Source organism: Erithacus rubecula (assembly GCF_903797595.1).
Source record: "Erithacus rubecula genome assembly, chromosome: 5".
NCBI classification, from domain to species: Eukaryota; Metazoa; Chordata; class Aves; order Passeriformes; family Muscicapidae; genus Erithacus; species Erithacus rubecula.
The window spans coordinates 6,633,421-6,658,385 of NC_136687.1; the positions used below are offsets into that span (position 1 = coordinate 6,633,421).

Below are 24,965 nucleotides of genomic sequence, written 5' to 3' on the forward strand. Positions count from 1 at the left end.
TGCAGCAGGGCATGGGACAGAGAGAATTCTCTGTGTCCTGATTGCCAGAACCCATTTTCCCACCACTCCTAAGTATCCTCCCAAGAAAAATGAGTTCCCACACTAGGCTTGGTGTCTGGGTTCCTCTGTAGGAAATTCCCCAAAGATCCCACATTTCCAGCTCCATGGCTCTGTTCTTCACTGTTGAACTAGAAATGCTTGTTGCCTGTTCAAAAGGATGCAAATGGACACAGTCCTCACTCCCAGAACAAGTCCCATAAAGCTGCCCCTCCACTGCCAGCACTGCAGGAACGTAGATGGAGATGAAGTTAGGACAAAGCCCCTCCAGATCCAGGGCAGCACTTTGCTGGCAGCAGACTGGTTGCCCTTTCCAAGGGATTTTCCATGACTGGGAGTCTCAGTTTGCTCTCAGCCCTCTGAAATCCACATGCCTCCTCTGACCATGACCACCCACTCCAGCATATCTGAATTCTCCCCTGCCAAGGACCACCCCGACCTCGTGGGTCTCCCAAAGAGGTTTCTCTGACTTGGTTCTGCTGCTCCAGTGGCAGCACAAAATTGATATTCATAAACAAGTACAGCACAGTAGAATCCAGTGCAGGGAGAATTTGGTTGTATCTTTCTGCAGCCAGTGGGATGGAAAGCTGCACTCACAGTCTGCTGGAGCAGTCAGCATAAACTACTTTAGGCTATTACTTTGCTTAAGTTCAGACTATCTCACACACAGACTTTGCCCAGCACACCCTTTGTATAATGTAAAGCAGGTATCAGTTTCAATTGCTCACTATGAACATCAATTTGGCTGCTGCAAGAGGAACCTAAACCTCTCTTCACTGCCATAATTGAGTGATGTTTGTGAAGGTATCAGTAACGAAAGTCACTACAGGACAGACAACAGGAACTTGAACTTTTGAACTTCTTCAGTAACATGTGGAGCCAAATTATATAGACATAGATTCAAAATCAATTAAAAAAACAAAACTCAGAAAACAAAAAACAATTACCTAAAAATAGTTCAAGTGGTCCACAAAACAATACATAATATACAATTCAGAGCAGAACTTTGACTAATGTAAAGAGGCAAGATCTTTGAGTACTAAGCAGAACAGTTTACAATTTCTGGAACAAGTCATGTTTGTATCAAAGTGTTTTAATTACAGAATTCATAAATCTATCCAGACAAAATTTATTTGGGTTCTTCAAAGACAGCTTGACTATTTTGCCAAAGCACTTTCTCTTTTTTTGCCTTCATATAAATTACAGTGTGCAAAAAAATAAGTCAATTAAGAGAGAATAGGCATTATGAAATACTTCCCTTTGCATAAGCACACAGGCTTGCACATCTCATTGAAATTCTGTCGAGTTGCATTGCCCACACAACTTGCAATCTTAGCAAAAGCCACACAAAAGGCTTCCCTCCCCATTGTTTACAGGAGCATTTTGGGAACGGGGCACATTCTGCTATGCAGGAAAGGCAACAGAGACAGGAGTGAAATGCAGTTTGTTGAGCTAATAAAACAGCAAGCCTTCCATTTGTTTCCTTAGTCCTATAGAGCCAGTCCTGTTTAAGACTTGCATGCTCTACTGTTCTCAGAGCTGGTGACAATCATTTTCACTGCTGGCTGTTAAAGCTGGTGGGCTGGTCATGTTTTAACTATGAGAATGTTTCCCAGGGATTATTAATGGCAGTGGATTAATTCATTATTTAAGAGGTTGATATATGACAACAAAGAGACAGAAAGCCCTAAACAGACTTGCTATACCTAACTAGCTAAACTCCTCTAGAGTTTACAGCAACCCCAGAAAAACATGAAATTTGTCTAAATTCAGGGAATTCTGAGTTTGCAAGGCATTTGGCCAAAAGCAACCTAAATATTTTCATATTCCTTTACATAAAGTTACCAGTACTGCCTAATTACATGAGTAATAAGAGACAACAAAGTCTCCTTCTCACACATTCAGAACACTCTTTCATGCAGCAAGGAACAGTTTATTTAAAATAATTAAGACGGACATCAATGAAAGCAAGAAGGGGCATGAGCCTGGAAAATCTGCCAAACCATTGGGGCTTCTGGCAGAACACCCTGAAAGTCTGGGATCTACTTGTTCAAATGTGGGCATCAAACTTGTCCAGGGAGACAGCCCATGCAGGTCAGCAGTGACCCAGGACAGCAGCTGCCTTCTGCTGCCCTTGCAGCTGAACCTCCCCCTTCAGCTCCAAGGCAGCAAAGGCAGAGAAACTGAACACAGAGGAGACAAATTCTGTGACAAATAGCGTGGGGAGAAGGTATCAGAGATTCCCATGTTCATGTGTCAGGAACTGGGGTTGCTCCAGCTCCATCCTGCCATTTCTAGGGGGTCTCTACAGGCCATTTCTGAAGACACAGGCAAATACAGATAGGAAGAAAAACACAGGTGTGCAGGAGTTCATTGTTATCCCCCTACCCTAAATATTCAGATGCAATGAGTGAGGAAAAACCTAACCTCACTTGGTCAGTGACCTCAGACCATGATGGCTGCAGCTGTTTGATGCTGCTCCATCCATTTCCAATGCCAATTCTCTGAAACCTATTGCAGGCAAAGGTTACCTTCTGCTCAGCAGAAAGGGCTGAGTGTCACCTCCAAACTGCTTTTCTTGCCTCTTGGAAATCCTACTTTAGCCCTTCACTATTTTCAGTTTACTCCCTCACTTTTCTCCTGTTGAGGAGCAAGGAGGAAAGGGATAAAGAGTTCAATCTAGATCTTCAGCTGATTTCAATAGGGCAGTGATAATTTACAAGAGGGGATAATGCCACCAACAGGTGAACTCAAGTTTTTCCTGATTTACACCAAGGGTGAGATTCACCATCAGCAGGTGGCCTCCTCAATAACCAGGTGACTTCAGAGTGCTTTATTTCTGAACCTCACTCTTACACCAGAGTTGCAGAAGAAGGTGTCCTCTTGTGTAAAACCTCATCTTTATGTGGTTGTGTACCTGGGGATGGGGTGAAAACTAATGAAGGTTTTCAGGAGAAGAGCTAAGAAAAGAGGTTCCCCTTTCCACAGGAGCAGGGTTTCCCCACATAGGAGGAAGATGTGTTGAACTCTGCAGCTGAGCTGGTGGAGGTCACAGGAGGAAACTGTGCCACTTTTTTTGGCTATTCAGTCCCTTCCCTAAGCACTCACACACCACCCTGGTCTCCAATGCAGCCTCAGCAGAGAGACCTCCCATGCAGCAGCACTCAGAGCTCAGTGTCTGAACAAACTTATCTTTTCTTTGTTCAGTCCTCAACTTAGTCAAACCTCTCCTCCCCTTCTTTTTCTGCACAGACTGTGTGCCCAGCTGTGGCTCAGGGTGGGTGCTCACCCCTTGGCTGAGGCAGAGCTTTGCTCCATGCCTGCAGCCATGCCCAGCCCCAGCAGCTCTCTGACTATCAGCAAATTTGCAAACCAGATGAATTGTAGGACCTCTCAGGGAAAGCACTTCTGGCACACCCACACACTCTTTATGCAGCTGGAATTAAAACCAGGTTTTATTTCCCTCTCTGGGTCAAGCAGAGTAAATCATCATTCCCTGGTAAGCACAGAGGCTGGAACAGCATTGCCCAGCAATGAGCCCTAGTGACAGGAATATGTACCACAGCAGTGAAAGATCTCCTTTCACCCACAGTGTGTTTTAGCCTGTCCCTTCTTCCCCCACCCCTGCATGTTTTCTGCTCATAACAATTAATTGCTTCATTGCTGGAGGCAGTGTTTAATCCTGCAAGCATAAATTCTCACGTACAGCAATGTGATCAGTGAGGCTTGTGGGATTAAGTCCTTGGGTCCACCAAAAATTTTCACAGGAGTGTAATTATAATCAGACATGCAGCTACATGAGTGTTTCAAGAGAAGCACATATGCAATTGCTTGTAATTTGTTGCAGTTTTTAAAATCAGAAAAATTGTTCAGGATCAAGTTGACTTGCCTGGGCAGACATGCACAGAATAAAACTGTTTAGAGAAAGCACTTTTAGGGATTCTTCTGTTGGTTCTTTTCCTAGTGCCTCTTCAGACCCCAACTGCTTTCTGCCTTTCTTCCACCAAGTTTTGCTTTGTTGCTTTCCTGACCTGAGTCCCTCCTGCCACCTTCTGCATTAGTCCCCAACTTGAGGTTTCAGCCAAAGACACCAAAATGTTTATCTGCACATCTTACTGTTTTTCCTGCAGCTGAAAGGGCAAATAAGCACAAACATGAAGTTAAGGCTTTGTTAATGGCATGTGTGTTCAACGGAGACAACCCATCAACCCTAACATTGGGAAGTAAAGATCTCCATGTTCTCTCTGAGATGACCTGCCTGGCACAGTGCTTCCTGTAGCTCAAGAAACAGCTCCTTGTCCTCTCCTGAGGGCAGATATCTCCCACACTTTGTTCAGATACCTTCTGAACCCTGTGTAGCTCTGGTGATACCCCAGCCTGAGGCAGCTAACTGCACACTACAGCCCAGACAAAAGGCAGTCATGGCAGGAGGGATTGCACAGGAGGAATTCCCACACACGAGCTAGAGCTTTTCCTACCAAGACCATTGAAGAAACCACTCATGAAGGATGTGTTCCTCAGAGCAGGCCCTTTTGCAGAACCTCTTCAGCCACTCACTGTCCCTTGTTGCCCTCTGCATCCCCAGCAGCTCCTCCTGGCCCCTACCCAGCTCTGCCGCCAAAAACCTCCACAGTGAGCTTCCCACATCACTGTCACCACTCCTGCATGCACAGGAACGTGGCAGTGCCAGCCCAGCTGTGTCTGGCCAGGGCCTAATGCTCAGGCAACCTCCCAAATGCTTCTGATCCACATTTGCAGCTGCTTTAGGGCATTTCCCTGTTAGGGCTGCTCTGCAGAAGGAGCTGTCCTGACACCCCTGGGCTTTGGAGCTTTCTGCTGGTGAGCCCAGTGGCAATTACTGGGTGGATGAGACATTTCAGCTGGGTGGTCCCCCACTGTCTCTGCTGCTGAGAGCTGCAGCTCTGCTGAACTCTTCCTGACACCTGTGGCTACTGCTCTGGGCTTTTCTTCATCTTCACAGCAGGAATCAGATCCTTGGGGTCACCCTTTCCCTCTAACCCTGGCATTGGAGCATCAGATGTAAGCCATGGACTATGCAGTCTGTGTTCTGGCTCCCTTCATGTGGCCTCAAAAATAATCAGCTGCACCAAGTTATGCAAAAATCTCCCTAACTGATGAGCTACTGCAAGTGGTGGCTGCCAGGTAAGACAGATCTGAAAGGGGGTTGCAGTGAGATGGGGGTTGGTCTCTTCCCTCAGGTAACAAGTGATAGGATGAGAAAATGGCCTCAGGTTGTGCCAGGGGAGATTTAGATCAGATATTAGGAAAAGTTTATTCATGGAAAGACTTGCCAAACATTGGAGCAGGCAGTCCAGGGAATGTGGAATCACTGTCCCTGGGAGTGTTCAAAAAGCATTTGATGTGGCACCTGGGAGCCTGTGTGCACAGCCAGCTGCTGCTGGACTGAACTGTAATGGGTGGAAGGAGAAACCTCCCTCCATCACACAGATTATACCCCCTGATGATGGTATCACCACCCATGGGCCATGGGTAAAATCTTGAAATCAGACTAGCAGCCAACTGAATTTGATTTATTAGCAAGCAATTTGCTTAATGAAAATGTGCTAAAGTGGGAAATATTCACTCCCCTTACTAGAAACACAATACTAATTAAAACAAGGGTAATGAAAGAGGAAAACATATATTTAATGTTTCTCCATCAGGCTGAAAATCACTTTTATTGTTTAGATGCTTTTAGAAATATTTGTTCCCTTCAGTCCACACTGGGTTTTGAATGAAAATGGATTAGATGGTCAGTATTTAAACCTCTACATAGAAGGTTTCATTCCAAACCCACACAAATATGCTTAAATATCACCTCTATAGTTATGCACTGCATAAAAATTTAACTTTCTTAAAAATGGAATTATCTATTTCTGTACTGAGTGACAGCTACTTGCACAGTTGATTCTACTGAGAATTTATGCCTGGTCCAGGCAGAGGAAAGGAGCCTGGAATTAACCTCTTGCTCTCTGCTACTGGTAATTACCTTTGCCACAGGGTAGAGCACACCAGGAGCAGAGAATCCAGGCAGGGCCCTGCCATCAGCAGCAATGAAATGAATCAAGATGTGGCAGCATGAAGGGACAAATAAATCACCAGGGGAGAGGTGATGTGGGGAAGGACAAGAGCTATAAACAATACAAGCAGGAGTGCATGGCCAATGCCAGCTGTGCTCTGTTGGCATCACTTGAACATCTGGAGCTGGGCTGGGTTTGAGGTACAACTGTGCTTTCAGGACAGGAAAAATGAGACACAGAGAAATAAGTCTGAGTTCTCAAGATCTTTGAGGGAGCAAGACACCCTGTCCTTTTCCAGGGTCTTGTCTAAGCAAAGTTCCCACAGAGAGTTAGTACCAGGGCTAGAGACAGCTCAAAGGCATCCCAGATCTTCCTCTTCTGACACTGGAATTTACTTCATCCTTTACTATTCAAGTATATCAGAAGAATTTATATAGGAACAACTTCTTTTTGAGCTCTTGCTGTACTTTTTGAAAACAAAAAGAAGTCTGTATTAAGATGCATTATATATTAATAAGGAAATTACTTTCTTGGAAAGTAACATAGAGAAGGGCTCTTCCACCTTAAAAGAATACATTGGATGTGTGGGGGAAATGAAGAGAAAATCTGCTTTTTTGGATGGGTTTTTGCTTTTTGGGTTTTTTTGATTGGTTGGTGGATTGGTTTGGTTCGATTTGATTTTTATTGTTGTTTTATTTTCTTGTGTTTAGAGGAACAAAGAAGAAGCAGCAGAGAGAGATTTGGCTGTTGAGGGTATCTCATAGCAGTGTCAAAGATGCCTCAGTGTGACATTGTGGTGAGATTATGTGGTGAAGGAAAGGCAAATGAATGTAGCTGCTTCCCAGAAATAATCTCCCAAGCTTTTATCTTTAGCCTCTTTCTGCCCATACTGTGATGTGAACTCTATGGAGAAAACCCTGAGGTCAGCACAGCAGCCTCTTGGCTGGGGCCAGAGTGTGTGGCCACATCCCATCCCCACTCAGCAGAAGCATCTCGTTTCCTGCAGGATCTGAAGCAGGATCTGGAGCAGGATTTGGGACAGGATTTGGGGCAGGATTTGGAGCAGGATCTGAGGCAGAATCTGGAGCAGGATCTGGGGAAGGATCTGGAGCAAGCTCTGGAGCAGGATTTGGGGCAGAATTTGGGGCAGAATTTGGGGCAGGATCTGGGGCAGGATCTGGAGCAGGATCTGGGGCAGGATCTGGAGCAGGATTTGGGGCAGGATCTGGAGCAGGATCTGGAGCAGGATCTGGGGCAGGATCTGTGGCAGGATCTGTGGCAGGATCTGGAGCAGGATCTGGGGCAGGATTTGGGGCAGGATCTGGGGCAGGATCTGGAGCAGGATCTGGGGCAGGATTTGGGGCAGGATTTGGGGCAGGATCTGGAGCAGGATTTGGGGCAGGATCTGTGGCAGAATCTGGCTTTTACTCATGTCCTCGTTGCCACCAAGCCACAATGGCAACACCCACATTGGGCTGCAGGTTTCTCCAGCAGGGAGGACACAAGCACAAGCTGGGATATTTCAGCAGGAAGGGCAGCTGGGTAGTTAGGGAAATCTCTTTTTTGCTGGAAAATTGAACATGCACAGATGGGCTTGCTCAGCTCCTCTCCCCTTATCCCACCAAGGCAATAACTGGCTGGTTTTTACACCACCAAGATGTTTGTTCTGGTTTGGTTTCTTGTCAAGCACTTGAAGACCAGGACACACTTATATGTGGTGAATAACAAATGCCAATGACCATTGCAAGGATAGAAGCCACATAAAAAGAGGGAAGAAGTAACATGGCAATGAGTGAGTGAAGAAAAACCATTAAATACCTGGAGGACAACAGAGCCAGGATCCATTAAGAGGCCAACATAATGTAAAATAAAAACAACAAAACCAAGCATTTTGTGCTAGATTCTCACTTTGGTTTGTGTTCAAAAGCACTATTGAGGTCAACAGCTTTTAAAATCCCAAACAGGATCCAGTGATTTTTGTCAGTATTAGGTCTTGGGAAGATTTTGTTAATGAGAATGAGAGAAGAAGGTGTTTTACATTATTATTAGTTTTTTTCTTGCAACTACTTCAAAGAACCCATCTCTGAGGAACAGAAGTGCCCCTGGAAGCTGGTGTGAGCTAAGAAATTTAGAGCCAAATTCCCAAGATGCTTCATAAAACTTTCCATGAGGAACACACACACTTCCACAGTGGAGAATACACCAGCCATTAATTATGGATAAAAGAGCATGCAGAGGTAAAGAAATCCATCCCACTGACCTGCTGCCCTGCTCCAGGAAAATGTTTCCTACACTTCCTCCAGCTTGCATTTTGATTTTGTGGAATCAAAATCCTTCCAGACTCCAGCTTTCTGTGCATTTCCCCCTGGTTCTTTTTGGACAGAATTACAAAATGATGGGGCTAATGGAGTGCAGAGCAGCTGCAATCTATTTGGATTTCACTGAAGGACTCGATACCGTCTCCTGAAATCTTATGTTCCAAATTAATTCAGATTGGCTGGGGCAGGAAAACACTGTCATGCCGACCAAAATCTGCCTGAAATGACTGTAAACACAGGGCAGTGACAGGCAGGGATGCTCTCACTGCAGCACCAAGGGGCTGAGAGCTGCCTGCTGCACTCCAGCCTCATCAGACAGCCAGCAAAAGAAAAGGGGGCTCCAAGGAGTGCAGACAGAAAGTCCAGATGCAATTAAAACAAAAGGGGGTTGCATCCAACTGAGCAGAGGTCAAGGGAGTTAGGAAACAATGGGAAAACAAGTCAACTTTTCTTTGGGAAGGGAAGGGGAGGAGGGCTGCACACCTGTGCTGGGATAGAAGAGTTCATAGGGTAACAGAGGGGGAAATCCAGCAGGCAGCAGTGTTAATATCATTGCAGCCACCCAGCTTCTGTCTTCCACTGTCACAGTCATCTGAGGGTGGAATAATTACTGCTCTCTTCCAGAGGGAAATAATTGCTCTGGAATACACTCCCTCAGTAGGGTCCAGAGGAGCAGCAGCCTCAGAGCAGCTCTTGCAAAAATGAATGTTCTGGGCAATTCTGCTTGGTAGACAAGACCCAAAATTCAAATGCTTTTGATCCATAGGCAGAAAATCCATAAGAGTACAAGGAAAAAGAGTTTTGTAGCTAGTGCAATCAGTAGTCTGCTCTTCTTGTTGGTGCCAAAATCTACTGACCAATTCCAATGCTCCTGAAATTAAGGGAATTTTGCTGCTTTGATAGGAGAGGATTAGATTATTAGATTATTAGATTATGGTCAGTTGCATGGTTTTCAAGGCGAAAAAGGCTTTTCATATGTTCTTATGTATTTTTTATGTGTTCTTCACACACAGTTTCCAAATTCTCCAGTAGAAAATAAAGATACAAGAACTTCCCAGGCATGTCCTGCCCACTGTTTTCCAGGCCATGTACAACAATTTCACCTTTGGACTTTGTGGTATTTCAGTTTTACAGTATCCCATGTGAAGTTCTTCATCCTCCCCCCTGTCTTTTAGGAGAAAACAGCTGCTGCTTTGGAGGAGCTAGTGACTTTTTCTGGTTTGAAATGCTCACACAATGCAGTGACATGCACTTCCCTGGCTGAGGAAGTAGATTGTTCAAATGGCTTTAAAAATGATTTGGTCAATCAATTGGTGTTCTTCCAATAAGCTGTTGGTGTTTGCATCCAAAGCTTACAAACTCTCAGCTCCATCACCTCCCTGGATTGAGCTGTGAGTCCTGGGAGGAGTTTTGGACACCAGGTACAGGAGGCTGCTCCCATCACTACTTCAAAGACTGAGCTCCTGTTTGAATTCACTGTAGGAGTAATTCCAGTTTCTCCTTCCATGTCGAGAAGCCTCTTCCCCATTCCCCTGGATGCCAAGGCAAGGAATTTGGATGAGGCAGAGCACCCCTCACACAGCAGAGCAGGGATCCTCCACAGCAGAGCTCCCTGTCTCATCACTGGTGCTCACAGCACTCAGCCCTCACCACACACATCTCCAAGGTGGGGAAAAAGCAACTTAAAAAGGGTCTGATTTCAGGTTTAATGCCAACTCCACAGCCAGCCAGTCACTGGGGATCTGAGACTCAGCCTTCATCTCTCCCTGACTAATATGAAGCAGATGTCTTCTGTTAATGAGCATTTGCTAATTAGTAACCACTTCATTCTCCTGCCATCAGTTTTCTCTAGTTCAGACACAGAGGGCAGGCTGTGTAAATAAGGCAGTTCCCATAGAAATGTGTTGCATGTGGAGCAATTCAAAGGCACTGAGGTGGGAAGTGAGCAGGACAGTGCCTCTTGAAAGATGGGACACTTGACAGGGATGTGGGACATGTCATTTACCCCTTTGCATGTCTTTTGACTCACCAAGCTGCTTTAGCCACTGTATTTTCAACTCAAATCCTTTTTATGCCTGCTCACATCATAAATGCCAAAAAAGGGGCATGTCTCCAATTTCAGTGTGTAGCAGAAACTGTGATATTTTCTACCACCAGTGAGATTGTAATAGGGCAAAGCTTTACAGCAGTGGCTTTACAACCTTGTGACTCTGGATATAGGTGGTAAAACTCAGGCTCCAGAGATGAAAAATTATTCACAGTACCCATCCCTTTTTCCCTGTGGGGGTTGCAGTACATCTGGGACAGCCCTCAGAATGAAAGCAGCAGCCCCTGATCTGTTCTGGCACAGGATCCTCATCTCTTTGCTCCCAAGATGCTCAAGTGGGAGTGTGGAGCACCCAGCAGCTGGGACACAGCACCCAGGACCCCTGAACCTGGGACCTCTGAATTTGAGTCCAAAATGTTCAGTCAAGAGAGATTATTTTCCTCTGGGCTCTGCATTAAAAATTACGATGTTGCTTATTCATTATTTACAGGAAAGGGATGACATTTAAATTCTGCCTGGGTCCCAGCCATCACATTGCATATTTCTACTCATTTCCCAATAGAAACAGATTTCTCTTCTGGCTGCCTGACTCTCCTTTCCCCTTTCCCCTTCATACTAAGGGGTCTTAAAAGCTTAGAAAGCTATAGCCATGCTAATTTTGTAATACACTGGAACTCTCCTTTTGCATCATCCTAAGAGGGACTTACTCTAATGTAGTTCTTGGAAATAACTTCTCCCCTCATAAAACTTACCCCAAGTTATAAACCTTCCAATGAACTCCTTACATTAAGGCATTTTAAACTTTTATTTTAGTAATCATCAAAATAAACAACTCCAGTTTTTACAGAGATTTTCATCCCCAAGGATCCTAAAGCAGGAATGGTACATGTCCTCCAGTCCTGCAGCATGAAATGGAACCAGAGTCCAGTAGCTGGTTACCAGGAAAAAAAAGCTATTAATTGAGTTGTAATAACTAATAGCTAACAGTACTGACTACTCCATGACAGGAGAGAGAAAATGGACACAATTGCAATGTGGGAAGTTATAATTAAATTTAGGTTTTTTTAAAATTCTCTGTAAAGACGGTTAAATGAGTTGTCCAGAGGGCTTGTGGCATCTTCATCCTGGAGCTGAGCCCTTGAGTTGAACTGGATGAAGCCTTGAGCAAGCTGGTCTTGTTGGAACCTGCTTTGTGCAGGGCACTGCGTGGAGAGGTCCCCTGGCCTCATCCCAAATCCTTCTGTAGTATAGTCTGGCACAATAACTTAAGGCATGAGTGGTGTTGGTTTAAATTAACACATCAACTGCTGAGTTGCAGCAGCTGTCACAGCTGTGAGCTACAGGCCCAGCAGCACCAGAAACTGCAACACCCCAAGTTGTGCTGGTGAGAGTCTGTGGAAGCCCCACTGCTCTGGTAATTTCACTGAAAATTGAGCTGATTGCTCTTGTCTCAACCCAGAGTTCTTGAGGAGAATGGAGCACTGGGCCCCATGCAGCAAACATTTCCAAATGTGGGTGTTCCCTGCCTCCAGTCCCATATTTTCCAGATTAAAGCCACTCAGTGCTGTTAACTCTTCCTGGCATCACTGCTGGTGATCCTCTTTAATCTGGACCCACCCCAGGTCACTGGGTCTGGGGGTGAGGAGCAATGCCCAACCCTGGCTCCTGCACACTGCACTTAGACCTCATGGACACCCAGTGTAGCCACCTCCCTGGTCTCCCATCCAGCTTTCCCAGGGAGCTGACCCCAAAGCTCTTCTGGGGCAGATGGACAGAGTCACATTATCCCACTTGGATCAGAGTCTCCCACAGCTTCCAGATGTTTCTCCATCACACTGCAGCCTCACCAGCTGCTGCCTGCTCCAGGAATTTGTGTACTGCCTCATACCTTCTCACATCTTGCTGCTGGCACACTTGTGGTTGACTCCTAGGAACTGGCATTTCCTCCCCAGGGAGGTGTGCACCCATGCAAGGAATGACAGCCAGACCTCAGGTGGAAGAGCAGGGAGACTCCACCACTGCCAGGGGGCTCCTTCAATAGTTGAATTCCAGCTAACCACGTTTTCAATTCATTCTCCACTTTTGATTTCTGTCCTGCTTGACACCCAGGAGGTTACAGCATGATGTAAAGACTTAGTAGCTCGACAGCAGCTTTAGGAAAAATCATTGCATGAGCTGAATCTTCTGGGGCTGGGAGCCAGGGAGAGTGGAACCCAACATGGAAGATATCATGGTTTTTGTTGATATCATTATGGTTTATATTCTGTTTCATTCCACTCTGAAAATACTTTTTAACCCACTGTTCCCACTGTGATCTGCAGTCACCCAATTGGCTTGTGATTCTCATCCCAAAGAAATCCTCACTAGGATCCACACTTGTATTGGACTTAGACAGTTCAAGGGTCTTTTTATAAATTTTTATAACCTTTAGGTTATAAAAAGCAAACAACCCAACAGTCCCTCCCTATGGCTGTGAACCCTTTTTAGCAATTCAGGCAGCATTTAAATCTCTTCTGTAGGGCAGGTAAACCTGAAGCCAACAGTGTAAGTGTCTATAGATCAAACAAAAACCCTGGAACCCATTGATTTTGGACAAAGGTCTGGCAAGTTCCAGCTCTCCCACACAGCATTTTCTAAACTGAAATTACCAGCCCTGTTAAATAAACAGAAAAATCTGTGCAGTATAGTACACATCTAAAAAACAAGTAGGACAGACAACAAAAGTGGAGAATGAATTGAAGAGCAACTCCTTTTTTAGAGTTTCACTCCATGTAGCATAAATAGGGAACAGGTCATTTTTAATTTGTAATATCAGTATGTACAAAAATCGCATAAACTTTTAAACTTAAAATATTTCATAATTATAGGAATGTCATTGCTGTTATCATCATAGCAACTGAACACACACTACTGCTTAACAGAATTGGAGGGGGGGGAAAGAAATTTCCCAGCAGAAAGTTAATACAGGACTTCCAAAAAACAGTTTTTGGACTTCAGCCAGAGAGCTTTTTTCTTGGACCTGGTTAAGTCTTCCTAAGGGAAGCATTATTTTTTTGATGCAGAGGCTCAAGTCTCTATTTTTAGAGCACATCATAGTCGATGAGTTTAGCACTTTCACATTTGAACCAACAGTTTATTAATATTTTTTTTTCAGGCCTTCTGTAACACCACATGGCAGTTTATTCACTTAATAATAATTTTGTAAATTGTCATGCCTGTCATTAAACGGGGTTCACCCCAAATAACCTGTTGGATTTGGCAAGTGAGACTCAGTTATTTCACATTGTGCATTAACTGTGTGACCTCCTTGTTTCCTTTCAACCCTTGCTCAGTGGAGTGTTCAGCACTGTGATCAGAGCAGTCCTTGTGTGGGAGGGGAGGGAGAGTTGTGTGCAGAGGAGCTTGACAGGCTGGAGGACTGGCTAATGGGAACATCAGGAAGTGCCACAGAGGTGAATGCAAAGCCCATCAGATGGGAGGAATAACCCCATGCACACATGATGGTTGTTGAGCAGCTGGGCAGAATCTCTGCAGAAAGGTGCTGGTGGAGGTGGCTGTGAGCTGGCAGGGAGCTCTGGCAGCAAGGAGGGACAGCAGCTGCCCCAGGAGGGACATTGCCCACCAGAGGGATGGCCCTTGGTGTGGTAAGGCACACCTGCAGAGCTGAGCCCAGCCCTGGGCTCACAGGAACACACCCAGCAGAGACTCCAGGATGACTGGAGCACAGAGCAGGAGAGGGGCTGAGCTGGATGGGCTGCCAGCCTGGAGAGGGGAGGGATCCAGGGGGACAGCCTGGAGAGGGGAGGGAAGGCTTCAGGGACATCCTGCTGCAGTCTGCAAGGAGAAGTTGTGGAAAAGATGGAGCCAAACTCTTCCTTGGTTTGCACAGAAATAGGACAAGAAGCAGCAGACCTATGGTACAACATAGGACACACCCACCCAATTTAGGACAAAAGGTCCACCTGAAGGTGGTCAGGCACAGGGTCCAGGAATCTGTGTAATTGTCATCCCTAGAGACAAGCAAAACATGACTGGACAAGGCAATAGAACCTGATCTAAATTTGGTCCTACTCTGAGCAGTAAGTTAATTGACCCCAGGGATCCCTTCCATCCTGAATTATTCTGATTCTCTGATCCACACCTCTTCACCAAGCTATGGTTTTTAACAATATACCTAACTCACTTGAAGCATCACATCCAAGCCCCTCAATCACATCTATGGAACCTCTAACCTGACCTATCATTTGTTCCTGAAAGCACCTAGTAGCAAAGAAATGAGTGTGAATTTTCAGTTTTTCTAACTAAGTGTTTATAGTATTCCACTTGTTAAGAAAATAAATAAATCTGCCTTTGCACAGCAGAGCCCACCAACACTGCTGCTTTTGCAGCAACAGGAAGGTGCTGGGCTCTGTGGGGAGATGCAAATCCAGATTTACACTTTCATCCAACACAAATGGGATGGATATCTTCCTGGGGGTTTAGATGTCACCTCTCAATGTGGAGCCACATCAACTGCTCTGCAGTCAGGGCAGACAAAACCCCACCAGGTACAGCTGAACACCTTGCTCTACTTCTGAAGAGTTAATTAGCAAATCCACACACCACCAGCACAGAGGGCAGGGCTCTGAGGAGGGCAGGACACAGGTCACTGATGACAGAGTCAGGAAACTTTAGGAAGAGCTGAGCAGCTCTGGAGTTACCCATGGACATGCAGCCCATAGCAGCCCCACAAAGGAAACATTGTCAGGGGCTCTTCCAGCAGCCAGCTGAAGCCAATTGAATAGAAACCAGCATTGGACAAATTCACTAGAGACAGTTTGGCTTTTTGTTATTTGATTTTCCAAGGGTGGGCAGTAATTTTTTCTATTTTTAAAGACTTTTTCACCTCCGCAAGGAAACCTTCACAAACCACAGAGTGATAGCAATAGCAATAAACAAGCACAAGAGCTCAGCAAAGGTTTGTGGTGAATTCTCTTTCACTGTCAATTTTTAAACTGAGATTGGAGAACTTAGAACTGATTCTGTGTTTTATAGAGGGATTAATTCTGGGAAGTCCAGTGTCTGATTATATCAGGTCATTTGACCACATAGCAAAGATATCTTCTGGTTCACAAGAGAAGGTTATCTTGTTGACAGAGAGATGAAACATGGGAAGAGGGAGTGTGGGGGCACCAAGCACTCAGGCAGAAATAGCCACACATCCCCTTGAGAAAACAGAATCCTCAGGGGGAGGAATGAAAGATTTGAGAAACAAGACTCAGCCTTGTGCATTTACAGCCCAGAAATCAAATCATGCTGGGCTGCATCAAAAGCAGCGTGGCCAGCAGAGCAAGGGAGGTGGTTCTGCCCCTCTGCTCTGCTCTCATGAGCCTCCTCCTGCAGAGCTGTGCCCAGCTCATGGGTCTCCAGCACAGGAAAGACACTGACCTGTTGGAGTGGGTCCACAGGAGGCCATGAAGATGCTCTGAGTGCTGGAGCACCTCTCCTGTGGAGACAGGACAGCTGGGGATGTTTAGCCTAGAAAAGAGAAGGCTCCAGGGAGATCTTGGAGCACCCTCCAGTACCCAAATGATGGTTATAAGAAATATTGGGACAGACTTTTCAGCAGGGCCTGCAGTGATGAGAGAAGGTGTAATCATTTTCAATTAAAGGAGTAGATTTCAATTAGACATAAAGTTGGTTTTTAGCACTTAGTGCTATGGTCTTGTTGAGAAGGTGATGACTGGTTAAAGGTTGGACTTGATCCTGTAAGTCTTTTCCTACATAAATGATTCCATGATAGCAGGAGGTGAGGCACTGGAACAGGTTATCCAGAATGCCCAATCCCTGTGAAGCAGAGCCCATGAGTGTCAGAGCAACTCCTGGGGATGAGGGCGATGCAGGATGCAGGAGGGAAGAGGGCAGGATGTGACAGGGAGGATCAGACAGATTCAGGGCAGGGATCAAGGCAGGATCCAGGTGGACCAGATGGGATCGGGTCAGGGATCCAGATGGGATGCAGGTGGGATGAGGGCAGGATCTGGGCTGGATCAAATGGGATCCAGAAGAGATCTGTATGGGATCAGATGGGATCAGTGAATGGATCTGAGCAGGATGTGGGTGGGATGAGGGCAGGATCTGAGCAGGATCAGACAGAATCAGGGCTGGGATCTGGGCTGGATCCTGGTGGGATGCGGGCAGGGAGCTGGACAGATCAGATGGGGTCAGGGCAGGGATCAGGGCAGGGATCTGGGTTGAATCAGGGCAGGGATGCGGGCAGGGATCCCGGTTGGGCCCTGGCAGGATGCAGGCAGGAATCAGGGCAGGGATTCCGGTTGGATCAGGGCAGGGATCCTGGCTGGATGCGAGCAGGGATTATGGAAGGAATCTCGGCTAGATCCCGGTCGGATCCCAGCAGGATCTCTGTCGTATCCCGGTCACATCCCACTCGGATCCTGGTCGCATCCCGGTCACATCCCGGTCGGATCTCTGTCGGATCCCGGTCAGATCTCTGTCAGATCCCGGCTGGATCCCGGCTGGATCCCAGTCGGATCCCGGTCGGATCCCGGTAGGATCCTGGTCGGATCACTGTCGGATCTCTGTTGGATCCCGGTCAGATACCGGTCGGATCCCGGTAGGATCCCAGTCGGATCCCGGTCAGATCTCTGTCGGATCCTGGTCGGATCCCGGTCGGATCCCGGTCGGTTCCCGGTCGGATCCCGGCTGGATCCCGGCTGGATCCTGGTCGGATCCCGGTCGGTTCCCGGTCGGATCCCGGTCGGATCCCGGTCGGATCTCGGTCAGATCCCGGTCGGATCCCGGTCGGATCCCGGTCGGATCCCGGCTGGATCCCGGCGGAGCTCTCGGGCGCTCCCCGCGGGCTGCGGGCTCCCCCCAGCGGCCCCGGCGCTCCCGGTGCGCAGCCGGATCCCGGCGGGATGCCGCTCCCGGGGCTGGGACACGCGAATTTTCCCTCCCCCTGCTCTCCTGAAAAACCCAGCGGTCGTGTCTGCTTCACCCGCCACCGTATTCAAATCCCAAAGGAGGTTTCAAAGCTTTTCCGTCTCTTTCTCAAGCGTCCAGGTTCCAGCAACAGCTTCAGAAAGAGTATCACAGCTGGTGGTACATATATGATTTTCTATTTCTCTATATCCTATATTTCTATATATTTCTATTAATTTAGGGTGTGTTTATATTCACAAAATTAAGACAAATTAATATTATAACTTCCCACTTACTCCAAGGCAAATTACACAGAAGAGGGAACAACTAAAATGCTACAATCAGCTCCCCCTGCCTATTTCCATTCACTGTTACACATCTTTTGAGCTGGGCTGGGTGAGCTATTTTCCACATCAGGTTTCTCTTGAGCACAAAGCTACAAATTATGTACCAAAAGGCACAAAAAAGGTACAAATAAGGTGTTTTCTGTTAGTGCTTTCTCCCCTGTCATTTATTTAAAAAGGGCTTTTGGGTTGACACCAGTCAATTCTTGAATTTGAAACCTACATAGCCAAAAGGGTCTTATTTTCAAAGTACTGAAAGGATTTTCTGGGGAAAATATCCCAAGTAGCTTAGGTAAAATTCAAATTAAATCACACTGAGTGACTGAGGGATGACAGTGACAGAATTTGGTGGTTGCAGAAGGTAGTTCTAAAAACAGGCATGTGCATGGCTTCCTCAGCGGCACTCTTGATTTTGAAGACTCATTCTAGGAACATATTTTCCACTGAAATGTTGTGTCTTATAGAGCTCCTGATGATAAGAGCATGCAGGATTTGAAGGGAAGGATAAAAGCATCCTGCTCTTAGGAGAAAAGACTGCAGAGGGCTCTCAGAGGAGCTGGAGGTGGCTGAGGAAGGTGAGAGCAGAGCTTGATGAAGGCTGCTGATTACTGGAACTTGCACAGACCAAGCACTGAACACCATCCAGTGAGGAGAAACATTAATATTTCAACTCCACTTCCACCATGGCAAAGCAAGGTTCTGAGGGACTGGCATGCAAAATGTATTTTCATATATCTTCCCTAATTGGTCGTGCATATTGAGTTAAGGGTAGAGAAAAGGGAAATGTTGGGAGGTGGGAAGGATGGAGAATAAACACCTGCTGATTTGCTCACTACTTTGGAGCTACATCTGTGGAAGAAAACACTTCTACAAGTCTAGAGTAGGCTGCTAAGATCCCCATGTTTTCTGCACAACAGGTTGTTACTTCCCATCTTAATTTAGCAAGACTATTAAGATTTCTGTCTCTGGGGGTTTTTTTGTTGGTTTTTTTTGTAAATTTTTTTTTTTTTTTTTTTTTTTTTTTTTTTTTTTTTTTTTTGTTGCTCATCACCCTTCAGCTCCTTGCTGAAGCTCTCCTTACAACTGAAAATCTTGCTTAATCAAGCACCCAAAAATGCAGTTAGAAAACTATGAAAAAGCTTGGATGGTTTTTGGGCTGGAGCTAAGACAAAAGAAGGGACACAGAACCCAGCATGCACGGGAGTCCTGACATTGCAAATTGCTGCTGCAGCATTCCCTGAGACATAAATCAGGCCAGTCATGAAGGGGCTGCTCTGCCAATATACATAGAGAGAAATACTAGAAGGAAAGCAGCAAATCTGCATTAGATCCATCTCTAGCATAGCAGAAATCCTTTACACCAGTTAGATGAGAGAAACTGATGTTTGCAAACCACAGAAGGTTTGGCAAGGGTAAAATTCTACATGCTAATGAGCCCCCAAAGAATTTTGACCTGTGAAGGATATTTAGCTACTGAGAAAGATTTATATCCAATAATACACAAAAGTGGAAGTGAACACAGAGTATGAGGAACTAGAAACATACTACAAACACCCTCCTGCTCACATCAGCATTGAGAAATAATTCAAGAAAATAGCAAATATACAAACAGTGAGAAAAGTGAGAATCCTTAGCCAGAGAAATTCCTCGGTATGATCTGTCACTGTCTGCATTTGCTATTTAAAAGCCTTATTGCTACAAACTGCTGTACTAGGTCCTTGCACAGACTCTGCTCTGGAGAACTTGTTGTCTGCCCAGTCACTGTCAGGGAGGTTTTATCTTACAGTGGCACAAGAGCCCAGTGATGTATTATTGATAGACTGGGCATTAACTGAACACAGATTTCTCAAGCCTCAGGTCGATGGAACAACCACAAGGCCATCAATCTCTCACCACCACTATACAGATGTGTTCACCCTCTAAATGACATTTCACCAAAATAGTTTGCAATAAAATTCCATATTAATCCTTTTCAGACTGTGGTCTCATGAAGTCAGAGGTTTTCTCAGCCAGTTTTCTGCCCACCTGCAACACCAGCCTGATGCAAAAGAAGATTCCATCCAGTGAAGTGACATCAATGATCTGCTGTTAGAGCAGGCAGTTGCCATTCCCTCTCTGGATACTTGCAGACAATGCACAGACACGTCTGTAATTGCACTGGGTCTGTCTGGGCTGGGGTTCATTGACCCCAGAGTGCTGTGCTTTGCCCTGGGAGCTGGGAAGGTGCTGATAACACACCCGTGTTTTGGCTGCTGCTGAGCAGGGCAGGCACAGCATCAGTGCTGTCTCAACATTCCCCCATCAATGGGCTGTGAGGGGGCAGGGTCTGGGAGGGGACACAACCAAAGGTGTCTTCTGGGCCATCTGATGTCAGCTCAGCCACAAAGCCAAGGAAAGGAGGAGGGAGGAAGGACTTTTGTCATTTACCATGTTTGCCTTCCCGAGTAACCTCCACACCTGCTGAAGCCCTGCTTCCCAGGAAGTGGCTGAATATTGTTTGATGATGGGGAGTAGAGAATAAATCTTACTTTTCTCCTCTTTGCTTGTGCATGCACAAAATTTGCTGCTGCCTTAGTTAACTCCCTTATCTCAATCTACAAACTGCCTCCATTTTTCCCTTAGATTTTAACAGCTACACACAATTGTTATAAACAGGTAATAAAGATTCCTTAAAGAGTGTAATAACCAATATACCTCAGCAAAGAGAACAGTGGATTCAGAAGTCAGTCTCTTTCTGAGGAATTCAGGAAGTGTGATCATTTGCCAATGCCCACATTTAATTCACAAACTCAAACTCCAATTCCTCTGCTAGTCCGTTTGACCACTGCTGCACACCACTCCTATTCACCCTAATTAAAGGGTCATTACAGGAAATTCTTAAAGCAAAAGCTTTAAAGGAACAAGTTCTGCCACTTTTAAAGTTTTTTATTTGGTATTTGGCTTCAAGCAGAAGGAAAAATTTGCAACCTAACCTTGCTTATTTATTATTTAAAAGCATGTCAAGGCAGAAGGTTGCCTTCAGCCACCTGTTGAAACCCTTCACACTAGAGAGCAGATTCAGCATTTGCATATTTCCAAATCCTGTTTAAAAGCAGACAGGAGATTACTTTCATGGACACAGCTCATCAGCATCCAGCCCTGTGCCTGGAATCTCATATGAAGAGCAATAAATTAACACTAAATAATCAAAACCAACAGAAAAATAATGGAGAGATTAGGTTTCAAAATGATATTTTTATTGTAACTAAACAAAGGACACAAGCTCCAATTAACATAAAAATTTTATACTGAGTTATGGCAAACACAGGACCAGTATGCTCAGAGCACAGACAAATGATTTTCAACTGAAATTTAAACACAGGCTGAAATTCATCAACTGAAAAGCAAAACTTGGAATACACACGAAGAACAGAATATGGGATTATTCTTTTAATTAAGTATACCCAATTATTTGGTATTAACAATTTAAAAGTATTTAAATACATGCTGAAGTAGCTAAAGTTAAAATTATTAGCAAGGTATGCAGATATAAAGTTACAAGAAGTATTTTGGAGTTGTATAAAAGATGTAGCTTTTCACCCTGACAAAGCCTATGCAAATAGACTCACATAGAGAATATTCTCTGCCTGCATGCAGTCCTGCTGACACACTGACTGAACCAGCTTTCTGGCACTTAACCTGCAGGAAGATTGACTCTCACAGCATGTAGTCAGTGATGAAAATCTCTGTGAAAACCATCTTTTGGGCTAAGATGAAACAGAAACAAGTTTTTCAATAAAATAGGTCCTATCACACACTTGTTTTGAAGGGGGAAAAGAAATCACATCCTACTCTACTTCTATTCCCTGTTGCTAAATGGATTTTTTAAAAAGCTTTTTTGTGTGTTTTACATTTTCCCTCTGAATAGTTTATAGTCAAAATCTTATTTGAATTTGCAACAATCCCATCAATGATCTTACCAATCACCTAAGTCTGAGCTCAGAGGCTTTGCCTGTGTAAGTCACAAAGTCATTGAAATCTCACACATCCTTTAAATTATTTAAAGAAATATTTACATCTCCTGATTAAATATTCACTCAGGAATAAGTTCTGACCAGTTAATGTACACTTAGAAGTCATCCTTCCTCTGAATGTACCACAGCTTCTGTTTTTTGGTCAACACCAAAGGCAACTGAGCACATTCCACTCTGCTGCAGTTGCCTGTATCACCAGGACAGAGCTGCTTGGGAGGTTCAAAGTTGGGTAAAAGTGGATCACTGAGGGATTCCTAATCTTTTAAAGCTTGCAGAACATGTGCTGTTCAAGTCTGGCTGCCATGGGTTTGCCTGCTTTCAACAAAGGAAGGTATTCCCCATGCAAGCCCTTTCTCTGGTTGGTGTGCACATCCTGTGATCACTTTAGGTCACAGCAGAAAGCTGGCACTTGTGACTGGTATTTAAATGAATTTTATGTAATCTGTAGAGATTTCACAATATGCCAAATATCCTGCAAGCCCAAATGTATCACAATTACTTTAATCAGAATATTCTTCATAAAATAAAAAAAAAAAAACTAACTATTTATGGCTCCCTTCTTATTTCATCCACAGAAAATTTAAGTGACCAGTAAACACAGAACAGCAGCAAAGTGTTTAAAACTCCCAACTACTGCAATCAGCCAATTTACTTTCAGGACAGTTAAAGCTCTATAAAATTTTAATCAATAAATATTTGAAAACATATTTTTCTGCTATTTCCCTGGTTTAAATCTGCACGCATTCAAGTGAATACAATTCTTAGGCTTTTGATATTCCATGAAAGGCAGCAGGCAATTTTAGAATATCTTTACCACGTTTCAGGAATGTCAAGTAATATTCTTATACATTGTTTTAAAATTGCAAATATGCCACTGTAAAAATTTAGCATACTTTAAAGTTCATAAATTCTAGCTGTAAATTATAAAGTGAAAAATTAGTTTCTAAGATTGTATTTTGGTGAAATCAGTTTTATTCTTGAACTTTCATCTAACATAAGCATTGGCCTAAAAAAAAAAAAAAAAAAAAAGCACCTAGTGAAGTCAGATTTTCAAAAATCTACAAAGGGACTTCCATGCTGAAACCTCCAAGGTAATCTCAATTTATGAGGAAGAGAACAGCTCCCTTGTTTTGGGATACATGAACCATAAAGATTGTACTGATTTGAAATTTCAGTTTCACCACAGCAATTTCACACTTCAGAGACAATTACAGTAATTCTCAGGAGGATCTTGCTGTAAGCAGCTTTCTTTGCCAACTGTACAGAATACAAACTCAATAGTTGAACTAGACACTGACTTTTTCTAGAACTGTACATCTCACTGTACATATTGCTTTGGAAACAACTAAATACAATGGTCCATATCATGCAAGCCATGAGACTGTCAAAACTTCTTTTGTTCCACTAACTTCAAATAAGTTTGTACAAATAATTTAGCCAATCTAGATAAATACTGCACATGGAATTACGCTGAAATATGCTTGGGAGTTGATATTTTCTACAAAAATATGCTACTATGACTAAAAGCATTAAGTACTAACTGCCCACCTCAATATCACCACGTACAGTGCCATTGTCAGATGTGCTCTCTATTATGAATACAAAATCAAGAATGGTTTGTAATACTGGGAGCAAAATAAAAACAGAATAAAAACCCCAAACCACAACCCTGCTGGTTCAAGCTGCACTACATGTATTTCATATCAGATTTTAAGAAAAGTGTAAAATTTAGGCTACCATGAAATATGGAACATCCCAGAGTTAGTATTTTAGTTTTAAAACTGTAAAATTTACTACTAAGAAGAAATATTAATGAGAAAACCTTGACCAGTATGTAGTCACACATTTAAAGGCAGTGACTACAAGCAATTAGAAAAACAATAATGTAATCCAAGCACTGGCAATACCAGAAATGACTTGTTGACTGCACAGTAAGCAAAGCCATGAGATGAACATATTTATGTACTCTGACTACACTTGGTTAATGACTTTATACCTGAGATGAAAATTGAGAGGTAAGAGAACTAGTTATGGTGTAAATAATTATCAGATGAAAAACAAGCACAAAGATAGCTACATTATTAAAAATATATGCATAAAGATCACAACTGACATTTCCCCCCTTTTGATTATTTTCATCCTGCTATCCAGACAAACACTTTAACTCATTTTACTATGTGACAGATTGTGTTCTGATACTATTTTAAAGGCTCCTGTGATTCCAATGCTTTAATAATTCATGGAGCTTTGAGTAGAAGCAATATACCCTACTCTCTAGTCCTATGAAATTTAAGGCACCCATAAGTAGCAAACTTCATGCCAAGTTTCCATTCTAGGGAAAAAAAAATCTGATTTTTCCCTTCAACAGAAAATAATGATAACCATGAATTCATAAAAGTGATCAGAATGTCACATTCTCTGTCAGTGAGGCAACAGCTTAGTGATATTTACCTTAAAAAACCCCTAAATCTATAGAGCTACTACTGAAGCCAAGCAATCTTCACTAGCAGATTAGAAAATGTGTAATATTGTGATGGAACAGAAAGTTTGTATTAAATTCTGAGAAAGCTAAAAGGTAAAAGCAGAGCAAGGTCGGGCCCTACGTAATGATGGAAAAAAGTAAATGGGAAACATTTCTCCATGATAGATACACTTAATTTATACAGCAAACCTCCAAGTTTAATGGATCACTGTACCACAACAATGAGTGCAAACACATCTTTTTGTGGGCAGGAGCACTGCTAAAGAAGCATATTCTGTTTTCATCAGTATGGAACGACACTAAATCACTTCTTTGATGAACGGAAATTTCATTCCATATGTCAGAAAACATATCTACAATTTATTACCAGAATCAGCTCAAAACACTTCCCATAATCACAAAGCTCAAGTAATATGTAGCCATTAGACACAGAAAGATATACAATATTTTGGTTACAACTGCAATTGGCTTCAGATTCTGAAGCTTAATTCTTTGCTTCTGCAGCTTCCTTATCATGCTTTTCCTTTGCTTTCTCTTTTTCCTCCAGTTTTTCTTCTTTTTGAAGCAGTGACATAATCTCAGCAACCTGGCTGGTGCCAATATCAATATCTTCTTTATCAATCAATTCTACAACCTACATGAACATAAAATTAAATTCAGAGTGCATTTAGTTTTTACATGATGGAGACCTTTTCCTATAATAAATTTTGTTAAGAGAACATAAGTATTCAGTTGTCATGTT

The 24,965-nt window shown here is 43.8% G+C and overlaps 1 protein-coding gene across 1 annotated transcript in view; it reads right to left on the bottom strand.

The window, feature by feature from the left end:
* Positions 1-20,942: 20,942 nt before the first annotated feature.
* LETM1 (leucine zipper and EF-hand containing transmembrane protein 1) overlaps positions 20,943-24,965 on the bottom strand; it is a 28,723-nt gene continuing 24,700 nt past the window's right edge. The window contains exon 14 of the mRNA XM_079306847.1: positions 20,943-24,857. Within this exon, the coding sequence (XP_079162973.1) occupies positions 24,708-24,857 (150 nt within the window). The 3' untranslated portion in view covers positions 20,943-24,707. The remainder of the gene's footprint in view (positions 24,858-24,965) is intronic.